At 46.4% G+C, this 13764-nt stretch overlaps 9 protein-coding genes across 9 annotated transcripts; 5 read left to right on the top strand and 4 right to left on the bottom strand.

Annotated features, from left to right (window-relative positions):
* Positions 1-117: 117 nt before the first annotated feature.
* Positions 118-914, top strand: SERLADRAFT_399332 (uncharacterized protein; the record flags this gene model as incomplete). The annotated part of the gene is made up of 4 exons (XM_007322367.1): positions 118-276; positions 341-496; positions 544-604; positions 659-914. The coding sequence occupies 4 exons, from the start codon at positions 147-149 to the stop codon at positions 801-803; spliced, it is 492 nt and encodes a 163-aa protein (XP_007322429.1).
* SERLADRAFT_476688 (uncharacterized protein) lies at positions 861-2347 on the bottom strand (the record flags this gene model as incomplete). The annotated part of the gene is made up of 4 exons (XM_007322366.1): positions 861-965; positions 1023-1839; positions 1898-2028; positions 2086-2347. The coding sequence occupies 3 exons, from the start codon at positions 2329-2331 to the stop codon at positions 1152-1154; spliced, it is 1065 nt and encodes a 354-aa protein (XP_007322428.1).
* Positions 2348-2454: 107 nt separating this feature from the next.
* On the bottom strand, positions 2455-3011 carry SERLADRAFT_399323 (uncharacterized protein; the record flags this gene model as incomplete). The annotated part of the gene is made up of 1 exon (XM_007322365.1): positions 2455-3011. A coding segment is annotated over one exon (479 nt), but the record flags the coding sequence as incomplete, so codon positions are not given.
* A 36-nt stretch (positions 3012-3047) lies between these two features.
* SERLADRAFT_476685 (uncharacterized protein) lies at positions 3048-4307 on the bottom strand (the record flags this gene model as incomplete). Its single annotated transcript, XM_007322364.1, has 5 exons — positions 3048-3163; positions 3214-3743; positions 3793-3993; positions 4056-4069; positions 4129-4307. Coding segments are annotated over 5 exons (906 nt in total), but the record flags the coding sequence as incomplete, so codon positions are not given.
* Positions 4308-4353: 46 nt separating this feature from the next.
* Positions 4354-6052, top strand: SERLADRAFT_452575 (uncharacterized protein; the record flags this gene model as incomplete). Its single annotated transcript, XM_007322363.1, has 6 exons — positions 4354-4645; positions 4703-4807; positions 4866-5322; positions 5380-5440; positions 5489-5650; positions 5712-6052. The coding sequence occupies 6 exons, from the start codon at positions 4382-4384 to the stop codon at positions 5959-5961; spliced, it is 1299 nt and encodes a 432-aa protein (XP_007322425.1).
* A 145-nt stretch (positions 6053-6197) lies between these two features.
* Positions 6198-8339, top strand: SERLADRAFT_452574 (uncharacterized protein; the record flags this gene model as incomplete). Its single annotated transcript, XM_007322362.1, has 8 exons — positions 6198-6269; positions 6319-6431; positions 6485-6602; positions 6659-6733; positions 6784-7157; positions 7213-7580; positions 7635-7783; positions 7844-8339. The coding sequence occupies 8 exons, from the start codon at positions 6236-6238 to the stop codon at positions 8236-8238; spliced, it is 1626 nt and encodes a 541-aa protein (XP_007322424.1).
* A 254-nt stretch (positions 8340-8593) lies between these two features.
* On the top strand, positions 8594-10946 carry SERLADRAFT_373253 (uncharacterized protein; the record flags this gene model as incomplete). Its single annotated transcript, XM_007322361.1, has 12 exons — positions 8594-8915; positions 8971-9086; positions 9143-9245; positions 9304-9393; positions 9465-9609; positions 9676-9870; positions 9935-9996; positions 10042-10148; positions 10212-10277; positions 10332-10446; positions 10506-10754; positions 10807-10946. 12 exons carry the CDS (start codon positions 8594-8596, stop codon positions 10944-10946), a joined length of 1710 nt encoding a protein of 569 aa, XP_007322423.1.
* Positions 10947-11129: 183 nt separating this feature from the next.
* Positions 11130-11655, bottom strand: SERLADRAFT_476677 (uncharacterized protein; the record flags this gene model as incomplete). The annotated part of the gene is made up of 2 exons (XM_007322360.2): positions 11130-11163; positions 11219-11655. 2 exons carry the CDS (start codon positions 11398-11400, stop codon positions 11130-11132), a joined length of 216 nt encoding a protein of 71 aa, XP_007322422.1.
* A 14-nt stretch (positions 11656-11669) lies between these two features.
* On the top strand, positions 11670-12828 carry SERLADRAFT_476676 (uncharacterized protein; the record flags this gene model as incomplete). The annotated part of the gene is made up of 7 exons (XM_007322359.1): positions 11670-11849; positions 11900-12094; positions 12149-12293; positions 12345-12366; positions 12425-12442; positions 12494-12535; positions 12588-12828. The coding sequence occupies 7 exons, from the start codon at positions 11759-11761 to the stop codon at positions 12648-12650; spliced, it is 576 nt and encodes a 191-aa protein (XP_007322421.1).
* Between the last annotated feature and the right edge of the window lie 936 nt (positions 12829-13764).

The raw sequence follows: 13764 nt of genomic DNA, 5'->3' as shown, positions 1-13764 counted from the left end.
TCCACTTCCATTCGACTCTCTTCGACACTGTTCGGGCCCATGTCATTCCCCTTTCTAGACGGACAGCACTCTGTACGGTATAAAACCCCTCCAGCTATGCTTCAAAAGGCCCAACCACCACCACCACAAATAACCTCTTCCATACAATGTCTAACGAATTGCTCAGTAATGTCTATGTTATCAGCAACGTTGCTTTCAAAGGCAACAGCGTAAACACCCTTCATGCCTCGGGTGACCACCCCAGGAAATTGGCTTTATTCCCAGGAACGCAAGAAAAGGCAAGTGGTGTTTCTCGAGCTGAGGGTCTTGATACGTATTAACTCCATCAATTGATCTTTAAGCTTGAAGTTCAAAATGTTGGCGGCGGTCGTTATATCATCACTGCCACTGGCACAAACGCCGCTATCATCGATAACGCAGTTTATGGAGTCTTCCATCAACCTCCTGTCACTGAGCGTTGGACCCTTGAGTATCACCCGCAATACAATGCTTATACGTAAGGCTCATGCCATAGCATTCATTACTTCGCTGACTATTCTACAGCGTCAATGCTACTTCTCAACATGGCGCTTGGACACTGCCTAAGGGAGACTTGCACACTCAGGTTAGTTTGACGGCCTAATTGGTGGAAAAGCTAATAAAAAAGGTCTATTTGCAGGTTGTTGTCCATCCGATTACTGCACACCCTACATCGGAAGAATTCAAGAAATCCTTATTCACTTTCACTGGACCTGGCCCTCACGCGCACGATGAGTGAAGGCAAGGCGGTGGACTTCAGGCAAAATCTTTGTGAGCTTGTATAAATATCGTACCCGGTACATTCATTGCAATGTACCAGCATATATCAAAAAACTACCATTGTATTCCGTGTAGCTCTGAATAAACACATGTATACGAGTGTCTACGATGCCACTGACTACTGTATTGCGCGAATCGTAGACTCACAGGGACTAATTACTGGTGCGCTAAAAGCAAACGTTGAGTGAGGAGTACAGATGAAATTTAAACCACGGTCTACACACATGCGATGTCTGCAGGGATTACAAGTGCATCGATACACATAAGTGACAAAATAAAAGAGAAACCCCTTTCTAATAACTTCTTTCTTTGCTATCTGCCTCCCTCCAACTTACTATGCAACAATTAGTGGATTAAACTGACAATTGTCGGTCCGCTATATTTCTCAGAGCCTTCCTACTGGCCTCCTCATCTGCCCACTGATTCAAAGTCCTCGGAAATAGAGGCATCTCATGTAACCTCTCTGTTTCATGAGCGAGGATGACCACAACGTTATCCTCCTGATTCATTCGTTTGAGTCGCAGAACCGTATCCCTCGCGTCATCAACGTTGTGGTAGTTCTCGCGAGATACGAGTCTATCGCCAGGATCGTAGCAAATGCGATTGTGGCAGCAATCTGCCGCGAGAAGGACGAAGCGGTTGGGAGCTACACGAGCAAGAGCGGCGAGATGTCCAGGGAAATGACCTGGAGCATCCAAAAGATAAAAAGAGCCGTCATTAAAAAGATCCAGTGCCTGTGTGAACGAGCCAAGTGGTGAAATGACAGTCGAAGATGGCATCTCTCGCGAAGGAATGGGGAATGCAGGGTTGATCTGCGCTTGATACACTGCAGCCATATAAGATCCTTGATCTACGGTTGGTGGCTCCTCCTCCTCTGCAAAACTAACGTAGCGTACTTTCTGACCAGGAGGTAACTCGGCGAATACACTATCAGGGTTTTTGGGGTAGGTTTTTTTCATAACCTGTGCAGCTTCACTGCCTAGAATGAGTTGAGCTGAAATGAAAGGGGTCAAGTCTCCAACGTGGTCGAAATGTAGATGGCTTGTCAGATAAAGGAAATGCAATCAGTTTCGAGCAAATGAAGTGTAGATGTACACACCTGTAAATCACCGCTCTTATTTCACTGGGTGATACGCCACCCTCCTGCAAGAGATCTACGACATCTCGAGGGCAATGTACGACGAAGATCTCCAGAGTCTCCCTCAAAGTAGGGGGATAGCCCTGCCCATGCTAAGTCACGGCATGAGAGCAACGACCAAAAACAACCATAGTGGTACGCAAGGATACCTTTCTCAGACCCAGATCAAACAAAAGCTTCCCATACTCGCTGTGATCGATAAGGAATGCGAAAGAGGGAACTTGTCTGCCGGTGCTCTCAGGCTGCTCCAGGGCGTCATCGAAGACCTCCCGGTCGGGTAAATGAAGAAATCCAGCTGGGATGCAGGAAACAGAGACATAAGGCTGGTTAACAGTGTCTCCTGGAAGTGGGAGGAATGTTTCTGGTACCAATATGCCTTCTCCCATGGCACTCATCTTCCCTCAGGATTTCAAAGGCCAAAAATTGGCTGGACGACAACGGCAGCTGACGTAACGGCGATAAGCCGGAGAGAACTACACCATACTACCATAAATACAACAGCTTACAGTCCATCCTTGAGGGAGTTGAATATTTACAACATCGATGTATTTACAGTAAAAAAAAATAACAAGAGGCCGGAACGGGAAAACAAACATCTAATTGAGCGCAATCTCCTCCGTCTCACCCACTTCCTCTTCTCCATCATCTACCACCTGAGCAGGCTTCTCTTTTTCCACGGGAGGGGGTGGTGGAACTTCCACACTTGATGGAACTACAAAGCTGATAGGTGTTAATTCACCGTCCTGAGCCTCACGAGCCGCTGCTCCGGTTGTTTCGAGCCCGGGGGGTGAGGGTGGGTCTGGCTTTGGCTTGGGTGCTTCGCTGACACTCGTTGGTGGAGAGGTGTTCGATGGAGGGAACTTGAAGTTTTTATCCATAGTCCCACTCCTACTCTTCCGCCCCGCACTATCCGTTGGTGAACGCATTCCCGCTGGGTTTTCCTCCTCGTGATCTTCTTCCGGGGTAGCATCGAGCGGAATGGACCTTGCACTAGTCTCCGGACTTGTGGGATGTGGTCTACCATTCAATGTTGCAGGAGGCGAAGCGGGAGATACACGCTGCGGTGCGGGCATGGACGCACGGTTGGGTCCATTTCTGTGCATATTGCTGGAAGACGCAGACTGTGGTAAAGACGCTTGAGACATCGACTGGGGACGCTGGAATGGAGCAGAGTTCATCGGTGTGGAGGGGGTTGTGCCTAGGTAAAAGCCAGCTATAGGAACCATCCTACACGACCCCCGTTAGTAGATCGACGGAATAAGGAAGATCCTGCGCACCTCTTTTCTGAAAGACAGGCTAAGATCCAATGAGGCTGCACAACAGGAATGCTAAGTTGAAGGGCACGTTGATACTCCACCCCAGGTCCGCTACTGATGCCACCTGTGGCCTGCGCACCATTGGGAGTCGCCGCTGGTGTGGTGCACACAAAGTGCGTGGTATCTATTTGAATTTTATCACTCCACTTAGCACGCATTTCCCCAAGTGCCAGCTTGGCATTCTCTAGTAACGCAGGGTCCTGCACTGTCCCGAAGCAAACAGATATGCCGGATGTATCAACTATGGTATGTGTACGCACACGGATGAGATTAGAAGGATATGTTCCAGCCGTTGTACGCATGATTAGCTGGAAAGTATACTCCGTATCAAGCTGAAGGCTGGATAGCTTCGTGGAGGTGTTGGTAACCGCGTTTGGGATGGCAGCGAGACGTTGTCCGTTTTTGTATATATCAAGAGAACGCAATTTGGCGGTCGCGAGATTGATGGTAGGCCATTCAAGCGTGACAGAGGTCTGAGTAACATTTCGAACCTAAAACACGATGAGCAACAACGGTGCAGGGTTTTCGGCGTACACATACCTCGAGGTTTGGTGGGGACGGTGACGTATGTCCATAGGCTTCCAGAATATTGTTTTGCAGGGACCAGAACTCGAGATCTCGCTTGTGCTCCTCGGTTGTGTTTTGATGAACGGAGATGTTGACTATTGAGCCAGTCGTCGCCCCCGGAGGCAACAGCACGGAAGGAAACTCGATCAAGTGGGCTCGTTCTCCGAGAAGGATCTACAAAAGGCCGGAATCATAAGGGGTTAATTTGGTGTATAGCAGGTAATAACTTCGCTTACAGCCATTCCGGCGTCTGGGGGTTTAACTTTGTGGTTAATCTGCAGAAGCAAGAAAGACGTGCGTGTAACATACCGAGTTTTCCGACCGTGAACATGAAGCTTTCCTGAGATTTCGCCATGGCTAGCTGACCGTTGCCTGGCTGTATTAGAAGTTTCGGTTTCGAAGATGGAATACGCCAGCAAAGATGCTGGTTAACCTGTGCCCCGACAAAAGTATTGCTGTCTGCGTCTGGTTCAAAGTTCCCACGCACTGCTCACTGCGGTCCACGTCTTCGAGGTCAAATACAATATCATAGTCGGCGACTTTCGGTCTTCATGCAGGCCTCATGCTCGAAGAAAGGTCTCACAATATTCTGCAGTCTGATCCAATGCGCCTTTACCGCCTCAAGCGGGATGCAGCAAGACGTACAGTAGCATCAAAGTATAATATTCTTGGATTTATCTCTTCTGGCACGTATGGACGTGTGTACAAGGCCCAAAGCACAGAGTCCGACGGACGTATACATGCAATCAAGAAATTCAAGCCAGACAAGGAGGGAGATGTCGTCACTTATACTGGCATCAGCCAGAGTGCAATCCGAGAGATAGCGGTGAGAGCCACCCATCTCTGGGAATTAACCGAAACTAACAACAATGATGATGTCAAGCTCAATAGGGAGATATGTCACGATAATGTTGTTTCGCTGAAAGAGGTTATTCTGGAGGACAAGTCTATCTACATGGTTTTTGACTATGCCGAGCACGATTTCCTTGTGCGTCTGTTGTCACACCACTCGTTCTTGCGACCTTCGTGTTAATAACGTCTGATAGCAAGTCATTCATCACTATTCGCAAACACTGCGCATTCAAATTCCTTCCCAGGTCTTGAAATCCCTGATCTACCAGCTCTTCAATGGCCTTATCTACTTGCACGCTTCTCACATCTTGCACCGAGATCTCAAGCCCGCCAATATCCTTGTTACGGCTGAAGGCGTAGTAAAAATCGGCGATCTTGGACTAGCAAGGCTTATATACCAACCATTGCAGCCACTTTTTGCTGGAGACAAAGTCGTTGTGACCATCTGGTACCGTGCACCAGAGTTGCTGATGGGCGCTAAACACTATAACAAAGCTGTCGATTGCTGGGCGGTGGGTTGTGTGATAGCCGAGCTGGCGAGCTTGCGTCCAATATTCAAGGGTGAGGAGGCCAAGTTAGACTCGAAGAAGAATGTCCCATTTCAACGGGACCAGCTTTTGAAGATATTTGAAGTATTGGGAACTCCAGATGGTGTGTACATTGACTTGCATCGTCCTAAAACCAACAATGCCTTGAGCTGTCTTATAGAAAAGGACTGGCCTGGGGTTCGAGACATGCCGGAATATCAGAATATGAAGCGTCTGGATCCGTGAGTTGCATGTTCGACCAAGGTTGATCAATTGTCTAAGTATTTTAGATACCAGAACCGCCTTGCCGAATGGTGTCACAGTCGTATTCGATCACCACAAGGCTATGAACTACTACGTCAGTTATTCGCCTACGACCCGGACAACAGGTTAACAGCCAAAGAAGCAATTCAGCACAAGTGGTTCCAAGAAGAACCAAAACCTACTTGGAAGTGAGTATATTCATCCTCCCAGCTTCTGTACGTCCGTCTGAGAGGGTCCTACTTTGATTAGCGCATTTCATTATGTCTCGCAGCATCAGTTACCACCTCAACGGCGTATTACTCAAGATGAGGCGCCGTCCATGATAGGCTTAACACAAACTCAGGCGCAAGCACAAGCACAGGCACAGGCACATGTGCAGGCTCAGTTGTCGAAACCTGGTAGTACAGCAAGTTTTGCTAGTTTGAGCGCAGGTGGATATGCGGGCAGTCAGGGTAGTGGACCACTAGGACCATCGAGGAAGAAAGCCCGCATGGGATGACTTGTTCAGGTTGAGCAATGGCTATATCATTATCATTACATAGTTGCATTGGGACTATATTGCATTGATCTTAGTACTGCATCATCACACCACAATCTCCTATAGGCACTGGCAAACTAAACACAATGCCTCGATTTACCCAAACCTAGATCTTCACTTTTGATTCCGTTTCGTTTATCTTATCTTATCTCTGCTTGTGTATGTTTGTTTTTGAAGTCGAACACCTGTAAGCCTTCGAACCTTTGTTCATTAGTCGTGTTCTCATACCTTTACCATGTCCAAGAGACGCGTGGCTTACTACTATGATGGTATGGTCAAGTTAACTCTGGGGAGCATACTAATAAATAAACTTTACAGGCGATGTCGGTTTTTCACATATGGGACTCGGTCATCCAATGAAACCTCACCGCATACGAATCACTCACGATCTCGTTTCAGCGTACGACATGCTTGATAAAATGCATATATTAGTGCGGTAATTCTTTATTCTGCTCATCACATTTCTTAGCCAGACCGTATGTAGCGGCCAAAGCGTGCCTCTCCGGAGGCTATGACGTCGTTCCATACAGATGAGTATGTTCACTTTCTGAACCGGGTTACTCCAGAGACTGCAGAGCAATTGACCTATCACGGCACGAGGTGTACGTTTACACTACCTTTATCCCTTGCGTATGCGCTCACGCCATTATTCAATTAGTTTTAATGGGTGAGGACAACCCAGCATTCGAGGGTGTTTTCGACTTTTGCACAATTTCTGCAGGAGGTTCTATATGTGAGTACTTGATTCATATCGCGAAGATGGAAACAATCGAATTCTCTCAGGCGCAGCGCAACGTATATCATCTGGTGCCGTGGATATTGCAATTAATTGGGCTGGCGGGCTACACCATGCGAAAAAACGGGAGGCATCTGGATTTTGTTATATCAACGACATAGTGCTTGGGATCCTTGAGTTGTTGCGGACATACTCGAGGGTGTTATATATCGATATCGATTGCCATCATGGGGATGGAGTAGAGGAGGCGTTTTACACCACAGATCGCGTGATGACATGTTCTTTTCATAAGTTTGGCGAATACTTCCCGGGGACAGGGACGCAGGACGATTGTGGAAGAGGAAAGGGCAAGGGTTATGCGGTCAACGTGCCACTCAAAGACGGGCTCACGGACGAGGCATTCAAGAGCATTTTTGAACCGGTTCGTTTTACACTGATCACACACGAATCTTCCTAAACAACGGTTCTTCCCATAGATAGTTTCAAAGTGCATGCAAGTTTTCGCACCATCTGTCGTTGTGCTGCAATGCGGCGCAGATTCGCTTGCTGGAGACAAATTGGGGTGCTTCAATATCACAATGCATGGCCATGCGCACTGCGTCCAGTTTCTCAGGAAGCAAAATATACCTCTAATCTTGCTTGGTGGTGGAGGCTATACGATAAAAAACGTTGCTCGAGTATGGACATACGAGACTGCATGTGCACTCGGCATTGAAGATACAATTGATGAGAAGCTCCCGTGGAACGAATACTTTGAGTGGTTTGGTCCACGATATCGGCTTGAGGTTCCGGAGAACAATATGGAGGATTTGAACGTGCGGGACGGGTCCTTAGACAAGGTTAGGTAAATGAATTTACGTATTTCGGGCCTGGAAGAGAATTTATACAGTTTTATTAGGACTACAGCCTTGGAGCAGCTTGGGGCCTTACCGGGTCCTCCTTCCGTTGGCATGCATGATGTGCCAAGGGAGAGCCTGGGACAACATCTTGGGTATTGGGACGATGGTGATGAGAATTCGAGAAACGAACTAGACGAGCGATTAGCGCGTGAGTTCCACCTCTGGGCAGTCAATTAAAAGACACGGTTATTAATTGAAAAGAGATCAGAGTATTCGCGTTTAGTATATAATTTACAAGAAGAAGAAGAATCAGACGAGTCGGATGACACAGATCCTTACCAGTGGGAGTCTGATGACGACTCGGCTGATCGTAGACGACGGCACAGAACACGTATGAGCATCCTCACGAATAAGCACGTTGATGTAGATCCAGACGGACACCCGGGAAGGAAGGGTCGACGGAGGTTTTTTCGCAGTGATACGCAATGGGACGAAACATACAAACGCGCACTTGCACGTAGCGCGAATCCGGAGGCGTTTGGGCTGAGGACCGTTGGAATTATGGATATCCCCGGTGCGATGGAGCGAGGTGGACGTGCAGGGTCAATAATAGAAGGCGACATGAACATAGATGATGAATGGGAGGATAATACATCGCTATAAGCTTGTGGTTAGTATGACATGTATGACAGCTGTATTTTTAGTTTTAGGGATAACCGCGTCCGCATCATGTGCTTAATTTAAGCACGTGACATTCGCGATAAGTTTTTAGCAGGTCCTTATCTCTCCACGCTAAACAGTATCGTAACTTGCTTTATCGCGGGAGAGTGGAAGCAGTGCAAATCCCTTTTATTCAGTGCGATAAGTGATGCAATTCTTCGTCCCCAACCACCTTGTCGCAGGACTTGTAACTGGAGCAGACTTTCAAGCAAGGAATTGAACCAAGGACCTACATATGTCATCATCTGTGGTTGACCAGCAACCGCCTTCAACGGCGCCCATGCATACAAGCTGGCGTATGGGCATTAAACATGGGGTAGCCCGCGTTCATCGTAAGCTGACCACCAAGCACGGCTGGCTGGGTAACTACAATTATACTTGGCTCTGTACCCCTACTCTTCCTTTTTCCATCGGTGGACGCAAAAGCATGAGGCCACGGGCCCCGCCGTTTTACGCTCTCGACGCAGAGCTTCCTTTGGTGCTTGCGATGGCATGCGGTCTGCAGCACTCACTTGCGATGCTTGCTGGGCTGATTACACCACCCATCATATTTGCAAGCTCTCTTGCTCTCGACGGCGAGACTTCGGCGTACATGATTTCTGCATCTCTCATAGGATGTGGTATGGATATTCTATATCTTCTTGAAGTGAGATTAACAGAGCATGTATCTTGCAGGGATACTCAGTCTTGTCCAAATGTCCCGTATGAAGCTCTTCAAAGGTTATTATCTCGGTACTGGGCTACTCTCTGTCGTAGGCACCAGCTTTGCTACCCTTAGCACGGCAGATGCAGTGAGTACCAAGCCTTCTTACTTGTCAGTTTAATAATTCCGATTAAATTGCGCCAGATTTTTTCAGCAATGTACAGCAATGGAACATGCCCCTCTACAACAGCTTCTGATGGTACAATGATTCGCGGGGCTTGTCCTGACGCGTACGGGATGGTACTAGGTAAGTAGTTGCGCTAATGGCGCTGCGTATGTCAATGACGGAGGGCATTTATTTGCAGGCACATCTCTCATCTGTTCTCTCCTCGAAGTCGGCTTGTCTTTCGTCCCTCCGCGAATTTTACAACGCATCTTTCCCCCAATGGTTACTGGTTCGTAAACTTTGTAATTCAGTGCTCCCGCTGCAAATTTACTCTGAGGTCACAAATGCGGGCATCTGCAGGAACAGTCATTCTGATGATTGGCGCATCGCTAGTCGGATCTTCTGGTATCCCAGACTGGGGAGGTGGGTCAAATGGCTGCCAGTCACGCCCTACTAGTGGAATATATATGCTTTGTCCAAGTACACAGGCGCCAAAAGCTCTCCCGTGAGTCGGCCTACTCTGGATCTAATTTACTTTTGTAATTGGGCCAACATATTGATATGTTGATAGGTGGGGATCCCCTGAATTTATCGGCCTTGGATTCCTATCCTTCATCAGTATCATCTTGACAGAACTCTTTGGTTCGCCTTTTTTGAAGAACGCAAGTATTATCGTCGGGCTCGCTGTGGGATGCGTTGTCTCAGGTGCCACGGGGTATATTGATGGGAGCAGTATCACTACAGCGCCCGTAGTTACATTTCTTTGGTAAGTCTTATATTTTACAGCTGGTATGTAGTAGTATGTCTTACTGGCACCAACCATACTATAGGGTCCATCGGTTTAAAATAGGAGTATATCCCCCCGCTATATTACCCATGCTGGCGGTCTATGGTTGGTGATGACTACCTATGCGAAGAAATATCTGACATTTTCCAGTTTCTACAACGATGGAGGCTATTGGAGACATCACAGCATCCGCCGAGGTCTCTCGCGTTGAGGTCGATGGAGAAGACTTTGATTCAAGAATTCAAGGTGGTGTCCTCGTATGTCTTCAGTGATCATTTTATCGCCCGTGTACTAATTATCGCACTGGGTTGCAATGATAGAGTGATGGTTTAGGCGGGTTTATATCTGCACTATTTACTGTGACTCCATTGTCGATATTTGCACAGGTGACCGCGCAGCCTTTATAACCCGAATCGATGTATAGTAATCGCTTTTCGCAGAATAACGGCGTTATCGCTATCACACGCTGCGCAAACCGTTCTGCTGGACGATGGTGCTGTGTCTTTCTGATAATGTTCGGTGTGTTAGGCAAGATCTCAGGCTTTTTCCTTGCTAGTGAGTTTCCTCCTTATCTTGCTTTACTATCGGTTTCATAAGCTATTTCATTCCCCAAGTCCCAAATCCCGTTCTTGGAGGAGTTACGACGTTCTTATTTGCCAGCGTTGCGGTTTCTGGTATTCGCGTGCTTTCTTACGTGCGGTTCACACGGCGGGATCGCTTCGTCCTTGCTGCCGCATTGTCGTTCGGCATAGGCGACCTCATCGTACCTGACGTTTTCACTTATCTTTTTGATGGTGTGCAAAATGCAAACGTTGGCCTACAAGGGCTTTTTGAGTCTATAACGATTGTGCTAAGCACGCCTTGTGAGTTTAACTCTGCACCCAGGAAATGCAAAATACTTACAATTGCGTTTAGTCTTGGTTTCTGGTATTGTGGCCGTAATACTTAACCTCATATTACCCCAAGAGGGCGAGGAGCCAGAGGAAGTTCCAGAGGTCCTGGAGACCGACGTGGAAGTCCAAGCACGAGAACCAAAGCCTGAAGAATCCCAGTGAATGTACAAGTAAAAAGTAGCTCCATCGTTATCATGATATCACGTATGTATCAGATAATGTTTAGCTTGTATCAAGGACGCAATTTGTTTTATAAGGGTCATGCCATCTCAATATCTGATTAACAATGAAAGTGTTAAGAGTTATTGGTACACGAATAGGGGGGGGGGGGGGGGGGCACTGCCTTTAAAGGAGCCAAAAAATTGGCCTAATTTCATTGGAGGGGAGAGTCGGGATCTTTCACCTGACCTGCCATCCATACTTAAGAATGAAATAGGTATGAAATAGATAGACTGGGGATTGACATGTAAACTGTGTATTTCGGCGATGTTTGAAGCCAGGCAAGTGGACTAAATCCTTTACACGTCCAGGGATCGCCAGGGACATCGAGGGTTTTACATATTCCCCCCACGATTGGCATACTAGATGCATCATCGCCAGTTTCTGGCCTCGACATGGTGTCTACGAGTTAAATCAGCCAAACGATTCTTCATGCTCGCCGATATATCTTCGCGACTTACCACCGTACCATTATTCAACTTCCAGGAAATGCCTGTATTTTCGCCACTTGATTATGTAGAATCCGAACCTTCGTTGCGATGAGATGCCTGCCAGATACTTAGACTAACTTATCATACTACAGATTGACACAAGTCCTTGGTAGTCGCTGACTTTCAAACTGTAAACTTCCACATTTGTAACGATTTTGTTGCGCTAGGAGAGTCCGAGAAGATACACAACGATAAACAAAGTTAGCTCCTTGTCTTTGCATCGTCAGTTATCGGATATCAAAAGTCTTAGATCTCTTCATCTCCATGACTGACGGCGAATACGATAAGCTTTCGAAGGAGGAAAGGGAGGTTAAAGATGCTGAGGACAAAGCACGAGAGGATGCAGAACAGGCTGGTACGAATGAAACGTCTCACTTCTTATCGTTACTGAGCAACCCTGTAAAGCATTGCCTTATCGATGGCGACAAGAGCTAGGAGAGGTCGACATCATCGTTCCAATGCCAAAAGGCACACGTGCAAGAGATTTAGTTATAGTGATGCAAAAGTCCAAATTGAGCGTCGGTCTCAAAGGCAAGGATAAGATCCTTGATGGTGAGTTGTGCAAGCAGATTAAAGTTGAAGATAGTACCTGGACAATCGGTGAGTGGCAATGTGCGCTTCGATCTTCTACAGTATTAAGGCATTCCACAATAGAGGATCAGGAGGCTATTCATATTCATCTCGAAAAACTGAACCAACAGCAATGGTGGGAAAATGTCTTGACACACCATCCCAAGATTGATACACGCAAAATTCAACCCGAGAATAGTAAATTGGGCGACCTTGATGGTGAAACCAGGTAAGTGAGATTATCTGTATCCACTAGCTCATCTTACACAATGTATTACAGAGGCATGGTCGAAAAGATGATGGTATGGGATAAGTGCTAAGTTATAATATGTTCTACATTGCTAATACAACGATTCACAGTTTGATAATCAGCAGAAGGTGGGTTATTTGACACAATTTGCAAGCACTGACTCTGATTTCTGGCTTTAGCAAATGGGCAAGCCCACTTCCGACGAGATTAAAAAGATGGAGGTGAGTAGTACGTACAGTTGATCTTACTTGAATTCTAACCAGGGCCTCTCAGACGTTGAAAAAGTTCCAAGCCTCTCATCCGGAACTTGATTTTTCAAATGCTAAAATACAGTGAGATGCACGAAAGACCGAAAACTTGTTTGTCCAAATGACGGTTTAAATGATCAATAATGCTGATTTGACTATGGTGGCGCGTAATCAGACACAAGGAAGTGTGTTATTTGTACAAGAAAATTTAGCGTCGGCCAATTTGACACAGCTGACTTTGTAATAATTCATTTGTTATGCTTGTAGTGAAGCATGGATGGTTTAAAGTAAAGCAACTCAATGACAAGTGTTCTAACCCTCTGATAGTCTAGTCCAATATAACGCTGATTTGGTGGGTGCCCCCGTTCGGTGGTTTTAAGCAGAGAAAAAAATGCACGGCACACATCGGCTTAACGGCCTATTCGGCATTGCGTAGATAGAGCAAGGACTTAGTGAAATCAGACGAAAAAATATATACTGGTGATACATTGATATATGTATTCTAATGCTGGCATAGCAGCTATACAACCTGAACAAAGTCAATGGCTTTCACAAGAACGACGAGCTCAGGAGGTGGCAAAACGGCTGTCTTCTATGGCCTGCTACAAGATATCGATCGACTATCATCAATATATTGAATTAGGTCAGCAAGGGAGACTAACCCTCTGATGCTAACTCATTAACGTACTTAAACTTTCATTAGCACTAGCTAAGTGGTCACCACACCTTGATATTTTCCAAGTATTCAGCAAATAAAGCGGGCACCAATGGCGATGCTTATAACGTGGTTTTAGAAATTCCAGTTGATATATCCTCTCAATACTATCATTCATGGATTTTCCATTCCATCTGGAATAATACAATGCAACGTAAGTGCTTTGCACATGCATGTCTGGCACTAAAAGGTGAGTTGTCTCATGATTGTATGATTTCAGTGATAAACTTCCTGGTCCCACCCCACCCAGTCCAATATCCAAATGGATAACATCACCAACAGATGTAAATATTTTGTTTATGAGTCGCAAAGCGATGTTCACGCACAGGTTCACCCTTCGTAAATACTGCAAAGCTTACCGTTTATATCTGGTCTTCTGTGAAATCGGGCATCGTAAATGGTATGGTAAGTCATTTTCAAGCTGTTCTTGTATCTCCTGAGACCTCCCAGGATGCAAACGGGGATAATGCATTAATTACACTACAGT

Source organism: Serpula lacrymans (assembly GCF_000218685.1).
Source record: "Serpula lacrymans var. lacrymans S7.9 unplaced genomic scaffold SERLAscaffold_13, whole genome shotgun sequence".
NCBI lineage: Eukaryota > Fungi > Basidiomycota > Agaricomycetes > Boletales > Serpulaceae > Serpula > Serpula lacrymans.
Note: the sequence above shows the minus strand (reverse complement) of the source record. Positions and strands in the feature narration are given on the sequence as shown.